The following is a 26,024-nucleotide window of genomic DNA, read 5'->3' as shown; positions in this document are numbered from 1 at the left end:
ATGACTTTGCCTTTACGCTGTGGGGAAGAAGCCCTGTAAAATGCAGTATCATTCAGTAACACCAAAAGGAACTTAGGAAATTACAGGCCAAGTAAATTTCTTTTTGTATAAATGTTCTCTCTTTTCAAGTTTGCTTCAGTGTGAATGTCCCTCTTTAAGGTAAGGCCTTCACTATGGGGAAAATGTCAAGGTAGGTCCATTTTTAGGCCTAATAACCTTGAGGTGTCCCTTCAGTTTCATAATATATTTCCATTCAGTCATCAGTGCATGGCAATGAGCATTTAGCAGATGGGCACGCAAGGGGCTATACTGCATGCTTTTGCATGAAGTGTTATGCTTAGATGAAACACTGGGGAGTGATCTTGAGACCTCAGACCCTCATGTACCATTGTTAAACATTGCACATTATGTATTCCCCACTCGCTGCAGGCATTTCAGGCATAGGAAAACAGTGGGCTTTCTTCTGAGAGTGACACCGTGGTGATTAATACTGGTGTACAAAAAAAGGTTTAGAAACAGGGAAGAATCTGTATTTGTCAGAATGGTTAACATATATCCTTTCTAAAAACTAAAGAAAAATGGATGTGGGCTTTCAGGGCTTAGCCTTTTTATTACAAACAGCCATAACAGTTGAAGTCCAACTTTCTGGTTTTTGCACGCTGCCCCTGCCACAGGGTATCATGAATTAGAATATTTAATGTCAGCTGGTTCCTAAAAGATACACTTTTCTGCTACTGGTTCAAGTGTTAGCCAGGTCGCTGCTGATTGAGAAGCATTGACTATTGGCAGGCAATGAAGTTCGAGATCTCAGATCAGCTTGCAGTAGACAGTTGTGAACAACCATACTGTAACTGCCTGCAACATAGTTTGTACCAATAGGTCTATCATGTGGCTGGGCAGGGCAGAGAAGTCTGTGACACTTCTGCCTCTTCCCTCAGCCAAGTAAAGGACTTTGGTTTCCAAAGCATTTCAAATAGCTTGGAACTTTGTACAACCACTAAATTTGCTCAGAGTGTAAGTATACAGCTTTTGAGGAGCCTATGTGCAGCTTGCATCACAACTTAGAGAAATCAAGAGTGAGCTGGTATTTTCAAGGGATTTCAGCAGTGTTTGTTTGGATGAACAAGGTTCTATTTTCCCAGAATTTGCTCATTCAGTTAGTTTTATTTTTTGTTTCTTACTCTCTTCAGCATCAGTGCCTGCAGCAGCTGTTTTTAGCTGTGATTACCACAACACTAGAATTATAGAAGTTTGAAAGCTACTTCCCAGCACTGCAGGTTCCCAAATATTTATAAGTTAAACAACTTTTATTATGCTTCTTTTGATTCTGCACTGGGGATCCAGCAGTATTTGTTTGGTTTTGTTGAGTCCTGGTCTTATAGCACTAAAATCTTTTCATACCAAATAATTAAGTTCATTTTATCATCTGTTAAATGTATATTTTTAAGTGGTACCCATTGGAATGGAGTGATAAGCAGCCAGAGCAGTCCTGCTTTCCTTTTGGGCTTCCTCAGAATAAGACAAATTCTGTTTCACTTTTTGGCTGCTTTAATCTCCAGTGCTGTTTTCGGAAAGTAATCTAAACCATTAACTGAAATCATATTATCATGGTTACTTACAGTACATTCTTAAGCGTTCAAACAGAAATATTTTATTATTATATTAATGTAGGTAATAAATAATATTCCTGGGTTGGGCCTATTTCTGACATCATTAAAAGCTATTGGCAAAACACCAGGTGATTTAAGAAGCAGCAAAATCTGGCTATTTATCAGACTGTGGAGAGGAGTTTATCAGAAAAAAGCAAAGACTCGTCTAAGGCTGGCAGTCCATGACTAGTCCCATTCAAAGCTGGAGTCCAGTGAACACAGAGTATAAGAAGAGCTTTGGCTTTGGGTTTATTTCTCATGCAGAACCTTTTGTGTTAGCCATATACCATGATAATGCAAGCGTAAAGTTAACAACAGTGACTTACTGGGATGTTCATCTGAAATGGGCAGCAAAAATTTGTCAATGTATGCATTCACAACTCTGCATACTAGTGCAAAACTTAATTCCTTTGGCATTTGCACTAATATGCAGATGTTGACCTGAAGCAGCTGATATGTGGGCACTTACCTTCAATAGCAGGACAGGGAAGGCATCTTGAAATGGTAAGGAATCCTAGCACTTCATTAACTGCTGCTTTCCTCTTGTTACACTGCTGGTTTGTTACAAGTGATTTTGTTACTGTGGAGGCACAGACCTTGTACTGCTCCTCTCAACAGCATGCTCCAGGAGTCATACGCCTAAATTATGTGAGATGAGGGGAACTCAGTCTAGATATTTCAAAAACCTTAAGCGCAGATCTTGTTCCTTGATTTGCACGCCATATTCATGTTTGCAAAGGACCTACAGAAGAATGATTCCCTTTGCTTAATTACGGAGTATGGAAAAGAAGGAGTTGAAGGTCATGACTGCCCATGACTCTCTGAAGGATTGTGTTTATATTTGACAAGAACAAGAAGGAAGAGAAATTGAATTTGTGCCCTCAGGTCCGCAATAACAGCTCGAGTTCCCAGCAAGATGAGGTTCCTGCTGTGCAAAAAGCCATATAAGTGAGAGACAATCAATAGACCATAGATAATGATAGACATAGAGATCAGAGACAATCCATGTATAGGAGATCAAAAATAGGAAGAAAATTAGATGCATAGTGAGGAGAAAATTACTCAAGCTCAAAGCAGATCAGTAGCAGAACCAAGAACGAAACCCGTGTCACTACAAACTCTGCTATGTCTTACTGCACTCTTTTAATAAAGCCGTGTTCCAAAAAAGCAGTTCCAGTGTCTGGAGGAAAGGCAGAAAGGAGATACATTGTGATGCAGAAGTAGTAGGCATTCATGCATAATTGTGGAATGCCTTTTTTTTTTCCAGTCTACAATTTGTATGAGTATGTGCGTTAGTTTCAAAAAAAAGACAGCAGCTTCAGCTGCTTTCTAAAAAGTCACGTATATCTTTATTTTAATCTGTCTTTGCAAAGGCTTAAAAATAGTCATTAGGCTTCAAAATACGATCTCTAACAATTCAGTAGTCTTAGAACTAAACCATCATTGTTTAGGTTTCTCCATTTGTATAAGGTGAGACCTGCTATACCATTTCTCTATATGAAAGCCCGTCATATGCATCATCCATGTCAAACTAAAAGCTTTATTCTTAATGAGCTAGAGATCACCATCAAAGAGCATGAGTTTCCTGAAATGTTTTGAAGAGGGCAGTCTTGCCAAAAACTCTGTAGCATTCCTGCTCTATGGCCTATAGTGCAAACCGTTCTAGTGTGTAGCTGAGTCTTGGACTGATGCTCCCGCTGTACGTGCTTGCTATTACCCTTCATGCTGTGGTGTTTCTTTGCGTCCAGTATCACAATGCATATGTCCATGCCTCCTCAATAGAGGAGGGGCTCAGAATCAAAAGGTACTGCTATATATTTATAATTTCATAACACATTCAGAGAGGTTTTCATAATGTGTTACTTTTCTGTAGTTAAGTGCGATAGGTGGCTGTAGGCAGAATAAAACATTGGAAAATCAGTTGGTCAGTATTTATGCAGGATACACGGCAGAGATAGGAGTCCTGAAATATTTCATTACGTTGTTCACCTATTCACTAGCATCAGATTCTCCTTATTCCTTGTCTTTGTGATTGCTTAAAGAATGGAAAGCAAAGTAAATCTGTTGATCTTTTACAGAATAAATCTGGTCAAATATCTCAGTGCACTGCTAGACTATCTGTATTTGGGTGATTTTTCAGTGATTTATGGGGTATCTCCTGGAAGCCACTGGAATTCTGAGGACGTGTGCCCTAGACGTACCAACTCACCTGCATCACTTTTTTCTCTTCTTTGCAAGTCAGCTCCATTTTCTGGGTATAGCCAGTCCTTTGTGCTAAAGTGCTAGTTATCAGGAAGACAAAAAGGCTTCCACACATGTATTTGAGGACTCACTAGCAGGTGGTTTAGCATGTCGCAGATGCACCAGCCCTGACTACTCTAACTCTGCTGTAACAACAATGGTTAAAATGCAATTTCAGGAGAACACAACTGAAAATGGACTAATCTTGGATGTGTGCCAGGATGTAAGAGGGGAGGTGACATTGGTGATCATGACCTTAGAGCAGCTGAGGATATCAGTGGAGGCTTGCCAATATAATGTGAATTAGAGAGGTGCATATATAAAATCTGCGCTGCAGAGTGGATCATAAAATTTGCAATAGGAATTGCATTGTGCAGATGAAGGGTATTTTCATGTGATTGTTCCATTACTTTCTCTTCTTGTATTTCCTCCCCACCTGAAGAAATATGAAATTGTTTTCCATGTAGTTAAACCCTCAGAGAAGCCTACCATAAGGGAAAAATAGAGTGTAGAAATTCAGAAGTTGGCACTCTTCCCCTGCAATTTTTTTCACTCTAAAAAATGCATGTATTCTACCATAGCATAGGTTATATGTAGTGGTTATGTCATGATTAAGTCCTAATGGGAGCAAGCCTTGATAAGGTGGATAAGATGGATCTTGAGGCTAAAGGACTAACCACAGGTGGGAAGCTGTAGTGCTGACCTCCCCTGCAGCTCCTGTGAAGTCTATCTCCGTCGATGTTTTACACAGAGATAACTGTTGTGCTTTAGCAATCAGGCTGTGAACAAAGCAGGTTTGGTATGTATAGCTTTAGTGCTGTGTACTCGTTTATGCTAAAACCATACCCAAATATGGCCATAGGGGACAACGATTTTACAGCAACTTCTTCTGGGTAAGGTTCATTGCCCAGACTGCGAACACGGGGTGGTTGTCAGTGAACCTGCAGAGCTTTGATTTGGTTTGCCTTTCTGTTTGTTTTGTTGTGGCGATTTGGGGGTGTAGGATAAGAGAAAGGCTGCGCCAAAGTGAAATACTAAGGCTGGCATCCTGGCCATGTAGTCATTATGTGTTTGTACCCCCTAATTGTTTAGCTTATTCCTCCTTCCTACTTGACCCATTTCACATTCCTAGGAAAGATGCATACTGTTTCAGTATAAAGGTGGTTTCAGTTTACTGGATCACAAATGATCCCTTTTAAAATTCATAGTTCTGTGAATTAGCTTGGTGTTTATTAAATATCTGTGTACTTCCGTAACAGATTAAATTGTGGACTGCATAGGTTGGCATGCTTTTCAAATACTGTTTCACTATCTATTAAAATCTTTATTGAGTGTTTTTTTCCCCACTTCTTACTCTTAATTTAGTGTCCTTTACATCTAACAAAAGCGTAATCTAGGAGCACAAAATCTCACCCTCTGCTTGGCAGTAATGAATGTTGGTTATACTTGTAAGAACTACTTGGATTCAAAACCCTTTTTATCATCATAACCTTCAGTTGACTATACTGCAGCTCATGTCTGATCTGTTGTAACTCTTCCATATGTGAATAGAGCATTTAACATGCTGAAGAACTTTAGTAACTTGTAAAGTTATTCTGATAACACACATTTCATAACTTCTGAAATAAGCCATTCTAGGAAATGCTTCTAATACAGATTCTCAGGGTGCGCAAATACTGTGAAGAGGCATCACCAGGATAAACAGAAAGTCAGGCCTGAAGTGTTCTGCTTCTCAGCATGTTTCTTTCACAGTATTCATACTAAATTTCTGTATATATAGAATGAGTTATGTGTGAAAGTGAGCACTCATTACAGTTGGTCTCAACTTTTTCGAAACTACACCACCTTTATGAAAAGAGATCCAATCATTGGTGCAAAGTGATCTCTGCCTGTGCTGTGGTTTTTGTTATCGTAATAAGGAGAGGTGAATGAGAGGACAGTGATATCTGAGGTTAGCCACATAACCTTGTGCTTCAAACCAGTTTGTTTGATATCTTGAGTTTCCATTCATCTTGAACAAAATAATCTGAAAATCTTATCAATGAAAAGGTAAATACAAAATGTTCAAACTCTGATCATCCCCATCTAAGAATTTCTTCTTGATGATACTATGTCAAACGCAGGAATCATTTATTTCTTACTGAAGCAAAATTCTGGATAAAATTAAATTATACCGTGTAATACATATGAGAAGGCGCAGCTCTTGCTGCGTGTCCCTTTCCTGCTGCTCTGCTGTCCCGTGCTCCTTTAGCTGCACAGCAAAAGCTGCAGCAGCTTCCTGCCCAGATTTAATGTGCCTGTCGTGTGTTTGATACGCTGCTGATACAGCTGGGCCCTGCACTAGAAGGTTTCTCTGGTGAAGCTCCCCAAACAAATGACAAACTCCAGGATTTCACTGTGGGATTGAAAATATATGAAGAGGCATGAAGCACTGCTATTGACAGAAAATTGCAGTGGAGTAAAGTTAAAGATGTTTCATTCAGTGATAGAGAAAGGCCAATCTGCATTTGCATTTCCATGAAAATCATGAAAGAGCTTTGTATATATTTTGTGTCAAAAGGTTCATTTATTGAAAAATACCATAGCACAAGAATTTTTTCTTCCAACATATTGGTTCATCGTTATAATGATCATTTCTGACCTTACTCGTATTGGCTGTCTGTTCTGGATTAGCTCCTCATTCTACTAAACTAAACAGAAATCTACTAATTGATTTAAAGAGGATTCCTACAGTTATATTTACAGAGAAGATTGTGGATTCGTAGGAAAATCAGACTAAAATACAAAACCTAGGCTTTTGTGGCAGTATTGTTTTGTAGCCAACACCTTCATCTTTCTTTCACCTCCTCTGAGTAGCCTTTGAACCCGCTGGACAATTCCAGCCCGATTTAGTGGAGCCATTGAGCTTGCAAAGGACTTGAAAGGGTTTCGGTGATTTTCTGCAAATTAAATGAAAATAAATAATGGAGTAGAGACAGATGCCTTTTAATGCCTCCAAGCTGGAGAATTAATTTAATCCTTGTTAGGCAGAAGAGAGTCCACTGAGCCTCTTGGTCTCATGACACAGCTGATGAAGTGCCCAGCTTCGCTGAGTTCCCTGGTTTGGAACACCCTCTGTCAGGTGCCTTCTTGCAAGGATTTCTGTGGTGTTTCAGTATCAGAGGCTCCTGTCATTCATATTTGGTTCATGTGATTAATGGGAAGGAACGGCAAGTTGTAACTTTCTTAATGTATTTTCAGTGATAAGAACATCAACTTACATTTCTTTTTTCACTGTTGCAATTCATATAGTGTCATTTAGTAACCATTAACAGACAAGGTTGGTAATCCTTGACACGGGAAAGCTTATTAAGCATGTTTTGGAGGTTTTTTTAAGCTTGAGTCTGTGACTGCAGTGTTTCTAATTAATTTCTGTTTCTAATTAATTAGAAAATTAATTTTTCATTGAAATGGTAGTGAAAATAAAACCAGTTAAGAAGACCACTGTTTAATGTGTGCTTATTAATAGCATATGAAGTTCCTTTTAATATTTTAGTAATTATGTGAAGAGATTTAAGAAAAAAAGCATTTTGACTCATAAAACAATATTCCTTTGTCCAAAGTTGTACAGGCCGACTAGGAAAGCTGATTAAATGGTGTTTTATGAAGAGACAGTCTTTTAAAATTTCCAATATCTTTAGCTCTTTGAACAGAAGCGGTAATCTTTGGATAGAATAAAACATGACTTTGACTTAAAAATTGTCATCCGTGATGGGTAGTAGGTCATGTTAATATTTATTAATTCAAGAGGTTTTATTTCTGTAGCGTGTTACATCTAATTGGATCGTATCACCAACATGAAGCAGGTCCACCGTGTCCCCTAGAATAAGCAGGTCACACTAGGTCAGTGCTCAGAGAGGAGACCTACAAAGCATTCACACTGCTGGAAAAAATTAAAGATCAACTAGCCAGCACGTTTCCTGCACAAGAGGTGTGAGTCACTATTCCTTCTCACTATCAGAGATACTGTGCTGGTGGGGAAGCCATCTTTCAGATGAGGTTTAGAATTGGAGTCGTGTCATTTTTAGTCATTAGAAGTGCCATGGCACTGCTGCTGCTCTTTGTCAGACGGAGACAGACTGCCCACATGCTGCCTGCGGTAGAGCAATTTCAGTGCAGTGTGGAATTTGGCACCTATTGTTGGAAGCTCTTGGGTAGCTGCTGTGCCCCTGCTCTCGTGTAGCATTGACGCATGCTGAACACAAGGTGTTTGGGTAGTCTAGAGAGAAAAAAAGTAGCATCTGAAACCTGGTAGAATTCCTGTGTGGTTGGGTGGACAGCTGTGGTTTTGGGGGTTCTTTTTTTCCGAATAACCCTAGTTTCTTCAGTCATCTCTTACCTGGAAAAAAGTTTGAAAAGTTAAAAATAATGTATCCCAAAGTCTCAGGAGCTGCAGGCTAAGTAAACAGACTCCCACCCATTTAATTACTGCATTTTTAATGATGCATTTGCCAGCCAATCTAAACATTTTTCCTTTTTTCTTTATGATTTTTTTAATGTTCAAAGATGGATAATAGCTGCACTCTGTTTCCTTCATATACTCTCTTTATCTTGCACATCTTCTTTCTTTTCTCAGCTTCTCTGCTAGGAGACAGCCACAGCCCTTCATGCCTTCATCCTGAGCCCTCATGCTGCAACTATATATTGGTTCATGCTGTTGGCCTATGGAGTATTCACAGTGCAAGTACATTAAAATAGCAATAGTAGCAGAAATGTGGCCAGACCTGTTTTGTCTTAGCAGATGGGGCCTTGCAGAATAGTCATCGCTTCAGGAAGAAAGTTCCTAAGTTGCTAAGGAGGGTTTCTCAAATAAATCTTTCTGTTGAAAAGAGGCACTTGTTATGAACTCTACCTTTTGTCTTGTATGGCTTAATCCACTCACTTCTGTTCCCTGTGATTTATTTAATCTTACTTCATCAATTGGTTAGTTAAAGGCTTGCTAGGGTATCCTTGCAATCTTAGATTGCTCCATACTTGCCCTGTTAATAAATGGGGTGATTTACATCTATGCTGCCAAAAAGACATGGGATTGTTTATAAATCTGAGAAAGTAAAAATTTCTATTTCCTTCTTTGGTCTTGAAGGTGTATTTTAAGACATGCTAGGCTTTTAAATCTAAGCAAGTATCTTTGGTTGTTGTTTCAGAAGTATTTGGGATTGGAAGTTCTACTATTATTTTTAATTTAATTATTTGTAATAAGTACAATTATTTTTAATCAATAGGATTTAGGTACACCAGTGTTGGGACAGTTTTTCAGATGTACTCATCTGCTCTCTTTTTCACCTAACACCTTCACTAATCTTAGTTATGGTTTTCTGGAAAAAGTAGCTATTGGGAATTAATTGCCCCTGATAGGCTTTGAGGAATCTGTCATCTTACTCTTTTAGCTTCAGCAAGAAAATAACACTTTTCACAAATACGTTCAGTATGAAAACCTGGAAATAATATATATTGTATTTGTTCTCGGCTAGTCCACAGCTGATTTGCCCTGGATAGTTAGTGATTCAAGTATGAGTGTAGTCACGTTTCTCTTGCACATAACTACAGTTCTGAATTTGAATTCTACTTTCTACAAATATTTACTTACCTCCTTCTGCTTTCGTGGCTATTCCTGTAGCAAATTCATTGTATGAGTGTGTGAAAATACTACGGTAGGACATGGGGAACAAGAAGAATGTAGATGTAGTTGCAATGTAATGCATTTAAAAATTTGTATGGAATTTCATTCTTATTTTGCAATATTTATCCAAATGACTGGGAAAAAACATAAAGCCCAAAGCCATGTCCCTCAGGCTTTATGCAGTTCAGAGTATATGGGTCACATACACTTTATGTCCAATCTTTATGTATGAAGTAAATATTACAAATGTAAACAATATAAACATATATATATGTTTGTTAAGTCCATATTCCTTTCCTTTTAATGGAGTTTTGTAGATGGATGTGGATTTTTGGTTGCCTGCACTTAGAAAGTACTTGGTTTACAAGTGACAGTCTCTTGCATTTATATAGACCTTTTTTTCCCCTATATCTATAAAGTTCCTGCAAACAATGTAGGTGAAGGTTGCTATGACCATTTTACAGTTGTGAGAAAGAAAACTATTTGTTTTAGTGCCTCAGTAGAGCTGATAAAGAAAATACATTTATATATATATTTTATAGGAAAATTTACCTACATTGAAAGAAGGCATATATCCCATTTGGAATACATTAATGTACTTTATGATGTATCACTTTATGATTTTATCATTTTACTTTGCAAGTCAAATAGCTATTCTATTTCTGGTATCACCTTAATCTCAGACGTGCAGGATGGACACAAAGCTAGTTTCCAATGTGTCAGTGTGCCTCCATTAAGTATCACTTGGGTAACTTAGATTTCGTGAAACGAAGAGAAAAGAGACAGTGTAAAGGAAAATGTTCCAGTTCCCTGAACCTGTACATGCCTGAAATATGCTGCTAACACGGAAAACATGAACAGTGCAGGTCTCAAGGGAATGGCAATGGGGAATGTTTTCCCCTGTAGCCTTAAGCTTTTTTACATGTAAGTGGACACAGATAGTCACTGTCATGAGTGCCCTGAGGACAAACGAGTCGGCCTCTCCAAGGCTGTCTCTAGTTAATACATCTTACCCGAACCACAGCATGTACAGTTGCACGTCATTGGCCCAACTTCACTGAAAGAGCGAGGTACTTTAGACTTCAATGGGGAAATCCTGATGCCATTGAAATAAAGAGGAGTTCTGAGGTGGATTTCTCTGGAGCCAGAATTTCACACTGTGCTGTGGTGCTCTGAATGACATTTGGCTGCATTAGGAAAACTGAGTTGCCAATGTGGAGCTCAAGGATTTTGGACTGAGAGCTGTTGCGAGGTCATCTGATTTTAAGGCTGAGCGTAGCCAGATATAAAGAAACAGTTAACTTAGAGTTGAAACAGTAGGCTATATTGTGGGGAAATCAATTAAATCAGTTCACTCTGTGCCTCTGAAATGAGATATCATTATGTTCAAATCTAAGAGGAAACAGCTGTACCACCTACTATGCCAAAGCCTTTTTTAAACTAGTCCTAATCTCAGCTTCCTGCTTTATCATCATACTGCTATTCCTTCGCCCGTCAGAGACCCATGAGTCTCTGGGAACTCATTTATAGTACTGCTTCTGTGGCCTCTCCTGAACTCATTTATAGTACTTGCTCCTCTAGCTTCTCTCATACGTCTGTTATCCTTTGTGTGAAGTAGCTCCTCTTTTATTTCAACCATTCCAGAAAATTCAGCCTTTCGGGGGGGATGGAGAGGAGGGAGAGCACCTTTTATTTTACTGTGTTGTTTTACCATTCACCTTATTTGTATTTTTCTTCTCAGAAAACCAAAAGGGATGTAAATAACTTTGATCAAGACTTTACGCGAGAAGAACCAGTATTAACGCTAGTGGATGAGACAATTATAAAACAAATCAATCAAGAAGAATTTAAAGGGTTCTCTTATTTTGGAGAAGAGTTACTGCCATAGACAACGTTAGGCTGACAGATGAATGATGCTGCAAGAAGTGATTCTGAAGAGATCGTCAAATTACTGAGACTCAGTAGATCAAGAACTACTTTTCTTACCCTGAGCCCATATCCCCAATTAAAGTATATATTTATTGTTTTTTTTCCTTTAATCTTCTGACCTGAAAGCACTCTTAATTTCTGTCTCACAAAGCAATGCAAAATAATTTTGTATCAGAAATTGTAGATGTAACACACTGCCGTATATTTGCAACTTTTCTTTTATTCCTAAGATCTCCCCAGAGGACAAAATTGCATCCTTTCCATGGAAAATGAAGCCATGCTATTAAAAGTGATTTAGCAGATCACGTTCTGTAGTCATCATATGTATTTAAACTAAGAAGGTGAGAATTGTTTCTTCTGCACTGGTGGTTATGGTGAGATCTGCACTGAGATGTGGAACAAATAAGTAATATGTTGCCCTATGGTAAGCAAAGAAGTCTGCCTTCATGGAGATGTAATCTTCGGTTATGAATTTATTGTGGTGAGGTACAAACTTAAAATAAAGCTGTCCAGAAAAAGAAGCACAGCGATTAAGGCTTTTGATGAAGTTCCTCGTACAATTTATGGAAAACTCTTAGGAATAAGAAGAGTCACAAAGGTAACTGAAATTTTATTTAAAGCAGGAAATAGATACTATATGGATAGTTATTAAAGGGCTAAAGAATAAAAAGCCTATAGTAATTTAACACAGCTATATATAGGCATTTTACAGTTTTTCAGGCAATTGGGTGTACTATCCATTTTACCAAATTTAATATCCATTTAAATGAACCATTAATATGATGGCAAGCTTGCAAATGTTTACAGTTAATTTTACATAAAAAATTAATTATAAACATTATAAATTTGCCTTTTACATTGTAGCTAAGTTGATAAATAATTTCTTATTTATATTTATTTTCTCAGCAGTGTGTTACTTTTGCACACTTTTACAAAACCATAATACTACTGTGTTTGTTATTTTTTATGTTTAAAATCTAAAGAGAAATCTGCTTTTAGAAGACACAAAATAAGGCTACATGTGCATTATGTGGAAGTGTGTTAAAAAACTGAAGATCAAACATTCACAAACTGACATTATTGAAAGTTGTAAATTGAATTTTTTTGTGTATGAATTGAAACGGTAACTCATGTGGACAATATTACTAATGTGAAGTTACCTCCTGTAGATACGCTAACAGTGTTATGTACTTATATTTCCAGGAGTACCCTGTGGTTTGTTGGTTTGGGTTTTTTTTTGTGTACATGTATCGCTGAGGTCATTTTATTATATATTTTACTGGACTGAGTGAGCGGTCATTGGAATCCATTTTAATTGTTGCACATGGATTTCCAGCTGCACAAAAATATATATACTTGTGATTGGCAAAGTGGCACTAAAGAAGCTTTTTTGCCTTTTGTACAGGTGAGATTTTGTATATAGTGTTTGCTGCAAGGCCTGTGGAATTCATTGAATATAGAGGTATCAACTGCTGCATGTTCAGGCATACTATTAAAATGTTAGTCTATGAAAGAATAATTATAATAATGTCCATGTGCAATACTCTTGTATGTGTATTGGTTCAAGTTACTGTCAGAGAGATGAGGTTTTTGTTATAAAAGACGTAGACATATATTAAGCTATACTAAATCTCTTGTATAGTTCTCTTCAACTCTATTATGCCATGATAGAGCTCGGAAAGAGAAAGGAATGTTACAAATCGTGGTGGACAAAGTGTGAATCATTGGCTTTAAGAGATAATCTCGGTCTCAAGCAGATGAATTAGTTTGTGTCAGTTTTGCGTCTGGCTGCTCATAGCCTGTTACTGATGACAACATTCAGTTCCATTTTGTTTTGTTTTTAAAACTCAGGTGTAATTATTATATATATTCTTATGATGATTTCAAAATATTAAATATTATGATATATCAATTAATGTGTTGTCTGGCCTACAGGTGTAATAATGGATCAAGCCTTTAGTTTAATTTAATTTATCTTCAGTAATCTTTTGTACTGGGAAAAGGCTAGCTTCTGGAGCTGAGTACCAGCACAGAAACATCTTAATGATTGCATCATCTCAATGTTTAAATTTCTTTCTCTTTTAGAAATATATTGTAGAACTGCCCATCAATTTGTGTCTCACCACTGGCTCTGTTCATTTCTCATCACGGTTAGCTTTTGACATCCAGGCAAGAACTGATCACAATGCTAAAGCGTTCTTTTCCATAGGTGAGTAGACTGGCTAGGAAGACAAGTTAGCGGATAGTGCGCTACTGTTTGTACTATAAGAGGCCTTTACACAAAACTCTAAGCATTTATTTTGAAGGAATAAAAGCATCCCATCAAGCTTTTGTAAGCAAGCTATGTAGTCTGTATTCCTGTTTCTAACATGAAGATAATTAGCGAACGTTTGTATTTCAAGAGGCCTCAGCACCTGCAATGTTTGGTAGGATGCTAAGAGAAAAGTCAAGGAGATAAAAACTTTTGCATGGGCAGATATTTCTTCAATATAAATAGTTAGATCCTCTGCATCGGGTTTACATCAGAAGGTTTGTCTGTTACCTTGAACATTTTTTAAAGATAATTCTTAAAAATGGACATTCTGTTACATTTCTGCCTGTTCTGTAAAATCTTTCCTGTTCCTTCTTTGTAAAATGAGTGCAAAATGCCAAAAAGATTATTAATAATAATAATAATTATAAAGAATTGATTGTTTCTTGTTTTTCCTCCCAAATAGACTATAAAAACATGGAAACACATTTTTCTCCATAGGGTGAAAAACAATTCTCTCCAAAAAGGCTTAAAAATTACCTCTTTTTAAATTATGTGCAGAATAGTTCTGGCTAACTATAAAATGTATTCAGTTGGGGGGGTAGGTTTTTTTTTATTGTGAGGATTTATTTGTACAGAATTTTTTTTCTTATGGATGTAATTTGAATCTCTTGCCATTCATTAGTGTTATTTCATCGTAAACATTATTACTGTGCCAAATGTACTGTATTCAAAAGGATGTGAATGTGTATTGTTTCGGACCCTAATAAATACAATGATGTTAAATCTTATTTTTTTCCCCAAAGTTTTCCTGAGTATTTCCTAATGTGGAAGAAACAAAGATGAAGGATGAATATTTTTCCTGTTACACATTGTGCAAAATACCGTGAGCTTGTCTTTTAGGAGTGAACGTTTTGCAAAGGAAGGATTTGCTAACAAGAGCCCCATCTGTGAAGCACTAAACACTCCAAGAGAAACACAGGTAACAGTGCGTGAACACTATTTATCTTGGGCAATATAACATTTGCTTCAAAAACACCAAGCAGGTGAGTTTACAGACTTTTTCTGCTTACCAACTGCATAATGGTCACTGAGTTCTGACTGATCCCAGCATTCTGCTTAGCCGCATTGTTAAAACTCACTTCAGCAGGGCACTTTGCATACAAACACGGGAGACTGCTTTAGTCTTTAATTGGATTGATTAGAGGGATTAATAGTATGCATAAGTTTAATTAATTAGGGTCATAGAGCTTATTAAATGATTTATTTAATCTGTGAATGTGATGTTGTCTGAAATATTTCAGTATTTCATCGTGTTTCAATTTGCACCTTAAATACTTTCCATTTTCGTGGTCTAAAATTCTTAACTTCTGTTTCAGTAGATCAGCTATCAGCATACTCTGGCAGCAATTCCCGTTAACAATCTCCTGTTAGTGTACCTAGCTAGTAGGTATACTAACTAGCCTTTAAAAAAAAAAAAAAAAACACAAAACCAAAAACCCCACACCCAACCAACTTAACTTGAAGAGTGTTTTCTCTTCAAATTGCAGCTTTTGCATAAAAGTCCATTTTTTTCCTTCATGCTGAGTCTTCTCAAAGTCACTGAACATGTTTGGTGCCTATGAGCATATTCCAAATCCTGTGTGTTGACAGCATTAGCATAAGCTTTGTCACACAGATTTTACCAGTTAAACAACTATGTAACATCTTGATTTTCTGGGTATGTTTTGCAACCTTAAAAGCATACAAAGAACTTAACCATCATCTTACAAGCAATAAGCATCACTGGTTTCCAAATACATCAGTCCATGCCATATTTTGTCATAATGCTGTAACTGATGTCTATTAAGAAGAGTTTTTATCCTTGATGATGGACTGCAAAATTTGGAAAGACAGCAGTCTTTTGAAGAGGAATGAGTCGCAGTCTGATTGACTGTCCATGCTGTAAATATGGTACTAAAAGTTCAGGGAGAGAGTCTCAGCATGTATCTGTCTGCTTTTGTGGCCTTCCACAGAGGGGATTTAGATCACTTTACAGTCAAAAATGGGTTTAGCCTCATAGTAGTCTGGACAGGCACATGGGTAAATCAGTATGATAAGCACCTAGACACACTGATCAAAATCAGAATAATTATCCAATGGGGAATTGAAGCATTGAATAGGTTGACACATCCTAACTTGCAGAAGCTACAGAAATTCAGTTTGGGTCTTCATCTATATATACTGTTTGAGCAAAACAGTTTTTAATTAAAAACACGTGGGGTGAACATCCCTTGTCCCGGGCATGAGGAGAAAACGAGAATGAGTTAGGTCAGAGTGGACCTCTTTTAGGACCAAGAGACTTTTCATCTGAGTGACATAAATAAGGTACTCATATAATCAAAAGACGGTGTGAGCAGCCACACTGGGTCGAACCAAACATCAGTCGGGTCAGGTATCCTGCTCTTGGCAATGGTCAGTAGCTTAAGCAGTAATGTGCACTGATTAGAAATCAAGAACTGTCAGCTTTGATTGTAGCTATAGAAGTATAACCAATAGAAAATACGTGTGGAAAAATCTGAGAACAAGAAAGCATGAGGTGGTATTCTGCCTGCAGCAGTTTGACCCCATGTCTCATCCCACTCGGTGGGCTGCGAGATGATGTTATGAAGTAGATGGTGGTGTCTTTATTATATCTCTGAATTAACCTTCGTTTGATTAATCAGTTTTTGAACAATGTTGACTTCTGGCATGCAAAACATTCTGTGGGAAAGAGCTCCACAGCTCAACTCATCATTCTGTTAAAAATTACCTCCTTTTGTTTATTCTGACTCAGCCATAATTCCATTTTTGCTGCCTGGGTCTTTCTTTGAAAGAGGATAAATAACCATTTGCTATTCACCTTTTTCGTGCCACTCAGAATTTTATAGGTCACTGATACATCCTTCCTCATCCAGTTCTTTTTCAGGCTGAAAAGTCTTCCCCTGTCTGTAAAAAGGCTTCATACAGACACATCCCATATTTTTGGTCATCTGTGTCAACTTTCTCTGAATCTTTTCTAGTTCTACTGTATCCCTCTTGAAGATGGGGAGTAGAATTACGTGTAATATCCAGCATGTGGATGCAACACGGATTATTATAAAGGCTAGTGTGTTCTGTTTTGTTTTCTGTTACATTTTTACATCATTTTTTCTTAATCCAAGGTTGTTCTCAATTATTTTACAGGCTTTCCCAGATTAGTGTCCGTTGTAAATCTAATATGCATGCTCTCTGTTAGATTCTTGAATCATAATGAAAATACGTTCTGTCCAGGGCATAATGAAAATAGGTTAAATAGGAATATAACCAGTGCAAAACACTGCCTCGGTGCAGGCTTCCATTTCAGCAGTAAACTTTTGAGGGTTACCTTCTCAATATGGTTTTCCTACTGCTTTTGTATCACCTATATATAGCTATCTTTAGACTGTCTTTCCCTAGCTTGCTTATTAGAACATTCTGTGCAACGAATATTTTTCCAAAATCAAGATACAGGACATGCTCTACTCCTCTCCTATCAATACAGGCTCTTGCTGTGTTCTTGAATATCCCTTCTTTTGACACGTTAGCTACAATGGAGGGGAGAAAGATAAAGGTTTTCTTAGCAGATTGGGAAAATGTATGTATGTGCCAAAATAGTTTCCACTCCATCTTTCCTTTTACCTCATCATTGCTGTGGAAGCAGGAGATAAGAGCAGCAGCCTGAGGTGGAACACAAGCTGCCACTATAAATATTGTGAAATGATTATGCAAGACTGTCCAAAATTTGGAAAAGCATTAAAGGACTTCCACGTTTGTACATAGATGCTTAATCCTTGGAAAAAAATCGGTTAGGAATAAAGTCAGTGACCTGGAGTCTATTGCAGATTCGGGCACTGGAGTGAGAACTGAATTGAGCATTGCATACACTTGTCATCACCATCCAATACTACCAGTTTGATCTAGTGTCTTATGTACTACAGGAGGTAGCACGAAGATAAGACTAAAGCTGCTAGTAACAGCAAGAGTCAGTGCCAGGCTGATGCTCGTCTGTGCCAATGTCCGTTCTCATTTCTCTAAACCTGTTGAGACAAAATGTTACCCAAAGGTGCCATGCGTCCAGGATTAGTGCCGCAAAGGGGAAAGTAAAGAACAGGAGTCCTGCTTTTGGCATACACGAGCTGTTAGGTTAGTTTAGTCACCTTATGTAGCTGTACCCTTGACAACCTTTTAGGAACAGTCCAGATATTCCTTGAGTGACAATAGATACATCCCTGCTCAAGTATGTCTGGCAGATGGTGACAGTTACATAGAGGGAGAGACTGGAATATCAACATGAAGAAGCATGTCTACATGTCAGAAATGCAAAAATGAGTACAGTTGCCTAAGCAACCTCCTGTTTTCATTGACACGAGTGGCATGGAGCTTGAGACTTTGAAATTGTGCAAAGGGAGAGATACTATTATGGCCATTTTACAAATCAGCAAACTGAAACTAGGTGCTGTGATGCTGCTTGGCTTCTTACTGTGTTAGTATAAAGTCAGCAGAAGTGCTAGGAAAAGGGCATGGGTGAAGGTAGTCAGTGCTCTCACTGTACTGGCGTTTCTGAGCACAACGTGTTTTCAAACCATGCTTCACTAAATGGTGGTCTCCCGCGAAAAGGCTTCATGGCTGCTTGGAGTCCCCTTCATTCCTCTTTTCAGCTGCTGAGCCAAAAGACAGTCAAAAGTTGTGTGCAATCAGATACAGTAGTTGATGCATAAGGGAGGTGGGTTTTTTGGTTTTACAATGGGATAAGCTTTTTATTGAAATGTGGTCACACCCAGGCAAAGTTTGAGAACCTCTGTGTTCTGGGAAAGCTGTTTACTCAGAGTCTTTGGTACATCAAAAAAGAACATTTTCTGTTGATTTTTGGTTAATGAGCAGTGAGAAGTAGGCAAAGATACCAGGCACATGGAGGCACATTTTTCTAAATAATGATGTGGTTGATTAAGGTGAGCAGATTGAGGGCCAAAGAGATTATGCAAATCTCACTTAGGTAAATGTTTATGTTAGGGTGGGGATCACTGTCCTGTTTAGAAGCAAACGTAAGACCTTTAAACTTTACTTGTTGGAATAATGTGGAGACATTTTTTCTTTGATTAAATGATATGCTAACCCCTTACATGCTAGTGCATTGCAACTGGACTCTAACTATCCTTCTGTAAAGGACAGGAGCTGAACTTCCTAGATCCTGAATTCTGCTGTTATGAGGCCTGTTCACGGTTTATGATGCTGCTCTACTGAAGTACAGGGTTGTGTGAAATCCCTCGAACACCACCTCCCAGCTGCTGAACTGAGGCCCTGGGTAACCCCAAGATCAGTCCTCCCATAGTGCAGGAACCTCGCTGGAAAACTGGTGTTCTAGAGCAGATTTTTTTGAACACTTTTCCAATCACAAATATAGGGCCAACTTTTTAAGCAGCTGTCACCACGAAACTCTGTGTTTGGGCACTCTGGAATACAGTCTGTGACGTGTATTCCCATTTAAAGCATCTCTGGTCATAGTGACAGCCTGCTAAAATCATCGGTGTGTTCAGTCTACCTAATATGGGCCATGAAGTGCTGATCCAAACTCCACATTACAGTTAGTCCCTCATATTGTTAATTCCATGGTCATCTTGCATTATTGTAGATATGAGATTACTGTGACCCTACCTCCCATTGCACATCACCACTGCTGGCTTGGTCAGGCAGCAGCTGGACACATATTGACTTCAGTGGGAGAAGAAATGGAAAGCTGTGCAGAACACCATTATTCTGACAAGTTGAAGGGCTACAAAAGCAGCATTAAACCATCAGTCTTTAATACCACCAGAGAAATCTCCTTCCTCCAGGAGGAGTCAGCTTACATACAACATCCTCTCAATACATCCCTGCTGAAAGCCTGTGTACTATCAGCCATTAGCCTTCTGAGAGGCCCTTACCCAGTGGTGAACTGTCGAGATGCTCACCACAGTCACGTTATCCTTTTTGCTCGCTCAGGGATAAAAGTAACACACTGCAGGAGCATTTTGCAGTGGATAATAATGCTGCCACCATGTATTTGGTTGACACACTAAGAGAGGATCTCCAGCTGGAAGACTTCATATATGAGAGCTTTAGTGATGTTTTTGTTCTTGTTAATATTCCTGCCGGTGTTTGGAGAAGAATCTGGGTGATGAAGAGGAGTGGGGAGTATTAATTTTCATTTACTGAGCTGTCTAGCAATAATTTGAACCACCCACACAGCTGAACAAGTTGATTTCAGAGCGAGGGAGGTTATCAACACCAATAAAAAAGCAGTTGTCATATAGTTTAGACACTATGCATGGGCAAAAAGCTCCTGGTATATCACTCATATGCAAATTGAAAGTATTTCTATAACCTCTGACCCTGCTTGTAAACAGCAGATTCCAGGAATTCTGCTGGAAACCATACATTACTAAGGCAAAATAGTAGTTAGCAATAAACATGCTTTCCTCTGTGAAAGAATCTGGAAGTGGAAGAATGCAAGACCTTGAAATGCACTGCTGATTGTGGGAAACCGCCGAGGCCACCTCCTGCCTAACGACTGGGAAAACACCCACCCTTGCAGAGCTCCCGGTGGAAATATGTAAACCAGACATGGCTGCCGTGCACGAGCACCTTGTTAACACGCTATCAGGCATCGGCAGGCAGTGGCTGTGCCGTGCCAGGAGTGAGCGGACATGCAATTTAAGCTTGCTCTGGCATGAAACGGGAAGTCGTCGGAGGAATTCAAAGACCCGAATGGAAGGACAGGACAGTTATTTTAATGGCACCAGGAGGACTAAGGAGCAAGTGGGTGAGAATGGGAAAGACAGAAAATGCGGTAGCAGTCCAAAATGAAAAACCCCCTTGGAACGGGGGAGGTTTCCAGTGATCAAAGAGAAAGGTGACAAGATTGCTGAAAGGTGATCGAGGGAGGAAATGCGAATCTTGGACAGAAGTAAGCCTAGGAGGGAACAAGAAAAAGTCAAAGTGCATGTCTGTGCTTCAGAGATGTGCCCAAGGTATGCCTAAGCTACTCTTAAAATAGCTAGCGTAGGTACCGTTACCTCAGCAGGACAGGCTCGTGTTCAAATATTTATCTGGCGCCTGAGGGAGGGGAGTTTACAATCAGCTGAGAAAACATGGCTGCTGATTACAGTGCTAGGAGTAAAGAGGAAGCTGGTTTAAAGCTAATCCAGGGTGTTTGTACACAATTTCAAATCATAGTGTTGACCTATACTGGAGGCACATCTAAATAAAAACCCAAAGGTTGTGTCCATGGAACGACATGGTCTGTTCCATCAGGATTACCACTCGGCCACCATCTCCTTTCCAAAAGTATGTTCATAAGGCTCTCACATTCAGCTCTTTCAAGGGAAGGGCATAATTTTCAAGTCCATTAATACAATGTTTTTGAAACACTGCAGGAAATCCAAGCTTTACAGCCTATCTGTTAAAAATCTAGGGCAGATAGTGTGCTAGGGTTTTCTCCCCCAAAAGCAAAGAGGTGGATTGTTCTAATATAAAATAGAATGGACCTCTCTCAGTGGTGTTGTATATTGGTGTTGTATATGTCCTCACACAAGGAAAATATGTGTGTTTCTTTGTGATGGAAGCATCAACAAAAGGTAGGGAGATCATAAGGTAAAGAATTACAATGCCAGTCTATGGCTCTTAGCCCACTGCCATCGTGATACTGTACAAAATAGACACACTGATTTTTTTCTGTCTTGTGTTTCCTGTTCATTCATCAGTGCAAGAAAAACTCTTTCACACATCAAAGGCGATAAGGCAAAACAATGCAACAAAACAAATATGAGATCTATTTAATCACTTGTTAACTTCCATGTAGAAGGTAGAAAATTATGCTAGAGCAAATATTTTCTGTATTCAGAGTATATTTTAATTTATCAACATTCAAACTCTGAGTTTGCTCTATTTTTCAGAATAGAAAACTAGCATAATATTACTGGTAGACCGACTGACAAAAGAGGCGTTTTGCAAAAATTTTCTTTTTTCAGCCTAGAAGGTCTTTGTAGATGTAGTGTGCTGCAACAGTTAAGCCAGCCTGTCGTCTCATGGTGGCCGAAAGAGGTGATCCTGCCCATCTTTCCCTGCTCTCAGCCACACGATCCCAACGTTGTGGGCACTGTGAGCCGGGATTCAAGTGTGGTAGGTGCCGTACTCCATTCCTCCTCTCCGCTTATCATTTCCCTGAAACTCTGTTATGGGAAACAGTGTAGGTCAGCACCCACACTCTTATTTACAATGTGCAGAGCCTATTAAGCACACTCCACTGCATAAAGAGGGCAGTCTCCCTTCCTGCCTCTTGGAGTTTCCTGTTCGGACTGCTGGCTTTGTGCTCACTCTGGCAATTGCCTGACCTCTTTTGAGACAATCCAGCTTGCTAACCTGATAGGAAACTACTCACTGTTTTTCATGAGTCAGTTCTCTGCCATTTTAGAAGGCCGAATTAGTTCATAAAAGGGTCAGGTGCATGCCAGACCACTGAAGGCAAGTGGTGTGGTTGTGGAACTGGGAACGGCAAGGTGGGAGAAAGAGGAAAGACTGTGCTTTGGGGTGGTGGGGCTGGGCAGTTCATATCAGGTCACCTTATCCCTTCTTAACTAAACAGGCTCAGGGGACACCATTGCAAAGGTGAGAAATAACTAAAGGACAATCCTGTGCTGCAGGAAACCATGCTGGTGAATCAGTAGGGTGTTGCCCTCTCTTGGAATCAGTGCTGGTCCAGCGCTGGCATGATGCATTAGAGGATGCAGTTGCTGAAAAGGTAGCGGTTCAAATGTAGCGATTCAAATGAGAGATAAAATTAAGTTCTTGAAAGGTGCATTTAAAAAAAACCAATAACAAGAAAGTCCACAGTTTTCAGGGGAAATTCAATAGGGAATTAAGATAAAATACAAAAGTTAAAATGACCCACCCAACAAAAGGGAGGGAAGAATTGCCAGTGATTCCAGTCAAGAATGTCTTGCCCTGAGGCAAGCAGCCTATGTTACCTCCAGAGCTGACCGGCAACCACTCTTCCCACTCAGACATGAATGACATCACCCATCTGGGTAGGACCTACTAGCATACTCCCTGTAGCCTTCACGCTTGGACCAGAATCCAGAGTTATGCTAGGGACTGTGCGATCACATTCCTGCTGCACTTTGCAGTCTCCCAAAGAGATCCTATGGGCTTGCAGAAGCGGTGCAGGTCAGCACCCACTCTCCTACTTGCTGGCTGTGGAAAGAAATTATGGGGCTGACAAAACTGTAACATTTTAGTAGAGGGGATTTGTGGTTGGTTTTGGGTTTTTTTTACAAACAGACATTCTTGGCTTTTTTTCCCAAGATGTAGACCCCAGAGACTCCAGGCAGATATCATAGATCATCAGTAAGTACCTCTGCAGCAATATTCAAAGAACTGAGCATGCTTAGTATTTCACCAAAAGAGCCGATGAACTAGCAGCTACTTTGCTGAAACTTATCTTTGTTTCTACGCTTTCCATGGACTGGGATGGGGATTTACCAGCCCTTTCTGAGCCACTGGCTCACAGCTCAGCTATAGCCTTGGCTAGTAAGATGTTGGGAGGTTGGGTCCGACTGTTTAAAGCAAGTGAACAGAGAGCCTGATCTGTGATGTGCACAGCATCCTCAGGTCTCGGGAGGGAATAGAGTACTCAAATTCACTGGAGTGGAGGGCATGCAAGATGTGAAATTCAGTATCTCAGAGAGCCCTGCAAAAATACTAAGCTATTTGCAGCCCATTCTCCTCAATAATGTGGAAATTCAAAAGTTACCTATCTGACTGTTTTGTGTGTGTCTTGCTTTGGGTTTAGTCCATTTCTGGGTATTTTCCCGCTGATATTATTATTTCTTTTTCCTTCAACCTAATTTTGTCTCTTTCCCCATCGTTCTTTTTTTTTTTTTCCTCCAGTTCATGTCAACAGCTGGAGATTGAGCTGTTGGGTGAGATTTCTTCCTACATTGGACAGTTTTACCCGTTGACCCAGTGCCTGCTGTGACTTTGGCTAAGCTAATACAATTCATTCAGTGTCATTCACAGCAGGAGCAGAGAAGAAATTGTTTCATTACAGGAGCACAGAACAATGATGATACTACCAACTATATATAAACACAGAGCACTAGTTACCCACCAGCCAACATTTAATGGAAGTGGAAGGCTGGGTGAATTTCCTTGGCTACCACCATCTGCCAAAACGCGTCCTGAAAGAACAGACGTCCAATGTTGTGCTTTGAAAGTTCCAAAACTTGTGATCCAACTGTTGAGTTCATATCCCCCAGACTGTAAATCACAGCTCTCCTAGCCTGCAAAATGATACCAGCTGACTGCAGGCTCAGAGTGAGCAAAAAGACTTGCATCAGACTCCAGAAACAGTGCGGTAATTCATTTCTTTGATTTGGCAAAATGTTTTAATAGGTACAAACACTGACTGAAAGAAAATGCTGGCATTCTGCCTTTTTGCTACCTCACACCCCTTTTCTTCCCAAGACCCCTTTTCCTCCTCACTGCAAAAAGTAAGTATGTTAAAGGAAACAGATTTACCAAAATTACAATCCTGCATGTGAGCCAGCCAGTTTTCACGGTATTGCAGTCAATAGCATGTGCTCTTGGAACGCACCACTTTGGATTTCAAAGAGAGATTTGATTAGGAGGCTAATGGGTGTTCTGAGCAGCAACATTTGTCTCTCCATTTGCTTTGAAAGCTCGATTCCATGTAGAATAAAAGTAGCCATACACTTTTGTGCAACTGCTACCCAATACCCACAATGAGTGATTATAAGTGAAAGGAACTACTGATTCACTTAGTCATCTTCTGTCACAGATGCCCAATGACCAAACACTAATCAACTCTTTGAAATCTTTTTCAAAGTAGATCTATGCAAACGGGGAGGCAAAAAATTACTCCAAATACTTGTAGTTTTGTCAGTAGCTGCTATGACTACTGATCAGTCCTCTGCTGTTCTTTGGAGACGAGAAATACGTTTGAGATTCGGCTCTTCCTATCATTGTGAAGCAGAATTCACCAAGCGTTGGATTGTTCACCCACTAATAGGGAACGTGAGCTGGGATTAGACCGTCGTGAGACAGGTTAGTTTTACCCTACTGATGATGTGTTGTTGCAATAGTGGAAAGGCAGATGAACTGGCCTTGCAAACTTATCCCTAAATTAAGAAAGCCATCTTGATACCAAAACTACCAATGAAAAACCGCATTGTGGGGATTTTGTTCTGTGATGGTACTGTATATTGTGTAAATAAAGAACAGACCACATGAAGTCTCCTGCTAGGAGTTTAACAGGGTGATTCCTCAAACTTACGACTTTGAGACCAGAGAGTCTCAAATACAATTGCCCCGGCTCCTAATACGCGTGTGCTGTAAATACTCCAGAACCCTCAGAGAAGCAACTGAGCTTGTCAGAGGAGGGACTGTTTCATCCCCTTTTCCCTACAACTTCTGGAATAAGGTCAGCACTCTGCTACCTCTCCTTTCCTTTTGAGGCTGTGGATGAGGAAAATACTAATCTCTTACCCCAGCTTGGGAGAGGATGAGAAGATCCCTGACACTTGGTCTCCTATTGTTTTTAGATGACTGGTGGCTGTTTTCCTGATGGCGTTGGGTCGTGCATGCTATTCCCTCTGCCAGTTTGCGCTGCTGGTGAGAGCCCAGCAGCTGCTTCCTCTGACCTCTGCACGGTTTGAGCGTCTTGTTTTTTGGCCTGCCCTGCTTTGCCCCCCTGGAGCGTATGAACCATTCTCTCCTGCTGCGAGGCGGAGGGAGCATGGGGCAGGGTGAGAACAAGTACACGCGTGCTTCACAGGTGCAGGTCACTGGCAGAGTTGGGCCGGGCCAGGATTCGGAGTATTGGTGATATTCCTGCACTGGGAAGTGTAAAGGAGTGGGGTGCTTGCTAGAGACCTGCGAGCTCGGTTGTTTAAATAAGTGACGCCCTTAACAATGTTATTTGGACTGCAGCAGTTGGAGGCATCTAGCCAGGATTTAATCACGTGTCTTCTCCAGTGTGCTGCTGGTCATGTCCCTTTTTATTTTTTCCCCCTTCCTGTGCTTTTCTTTGGCCAATTGAAATTTGAAAGCTATAAAAGAAGGAATTTTTTTACAAGGGTCTAGAAGTGCACGTTTTTTCCTTTTACTGTAAGTTTTAATATTGCTGATATCCATCAAATTTACTTGTTGCTTGACATGTCAGTGTGAATATATACAACTCTCTGTCCTGAGGATAGCTGAA

At 39.5% G+C, this 26,024-nt stretch overlaps 1 protein-coding gene and 1 long non-coding RNA gene across 3 annotated transcripts in view; one reads left to right on the top strand and one right to left on the bottom strand.

Annotated features, from left to right (window-relative positions):
• PRKCE (protein kinase C epsilon) overlaps positions 1–14,509 on the top strand; it is a 302,234-nt gene extending 287,725 nt beyond the window's left edge. For both annotated transcript variants that reach the window (XM_075496258.1, XM_075496259.1), the window contains one exon: positions 11,291–14,509. In XM_075496258.1, coding sequence (XP_075352373.1) covers positions 11,291–11,437 — 147 coding nt within the window. In that variant the 3' untranslated portion in view covers positions 11,438–14,509. The remainder of the gene's footprint in view (positions 1–11,290) is intronic.
• Positions 7,323–26,024, bottom strand: part of LOC142407136 (uncharacterized) — a 31,973-nt gene continuing 13,271 nt past the window's right edge. The window contains exons 2-3 of the long non-coding RNA XR_012774820.1: positions 17,702–17,805; positions 7,323–8,268 (exon numbers count right to left, since the gene is read on the bottom strand). This is a non-coding gene — a long non-coding RNA (uncharacterized LOC142407136). The remainder of the gene's footprint in view (positions 8,269–17,701; positions 17,806–26,024) is intronic.

The sequence above is a fragment of the Mycteria americana genome, chromosome 3, assembly GCF_035582795.1.
Source record: "Mycteria americana isolate JAX WOST 10 ecotype Jacksonville Zoo and Gardens chromosome 3, USCA_MyAme_1.0, whole genome shotgun sequence".
NCBI classification, from domain to species: Eukaryota; Metazoa; Chordata; class Aves; order Ciconiiformes; family Ciconiidae; genus Mycteria; species Mycteria americana.
This window is presented reverse-complemented; position numbering and strand designations above follow the sequence as displayed.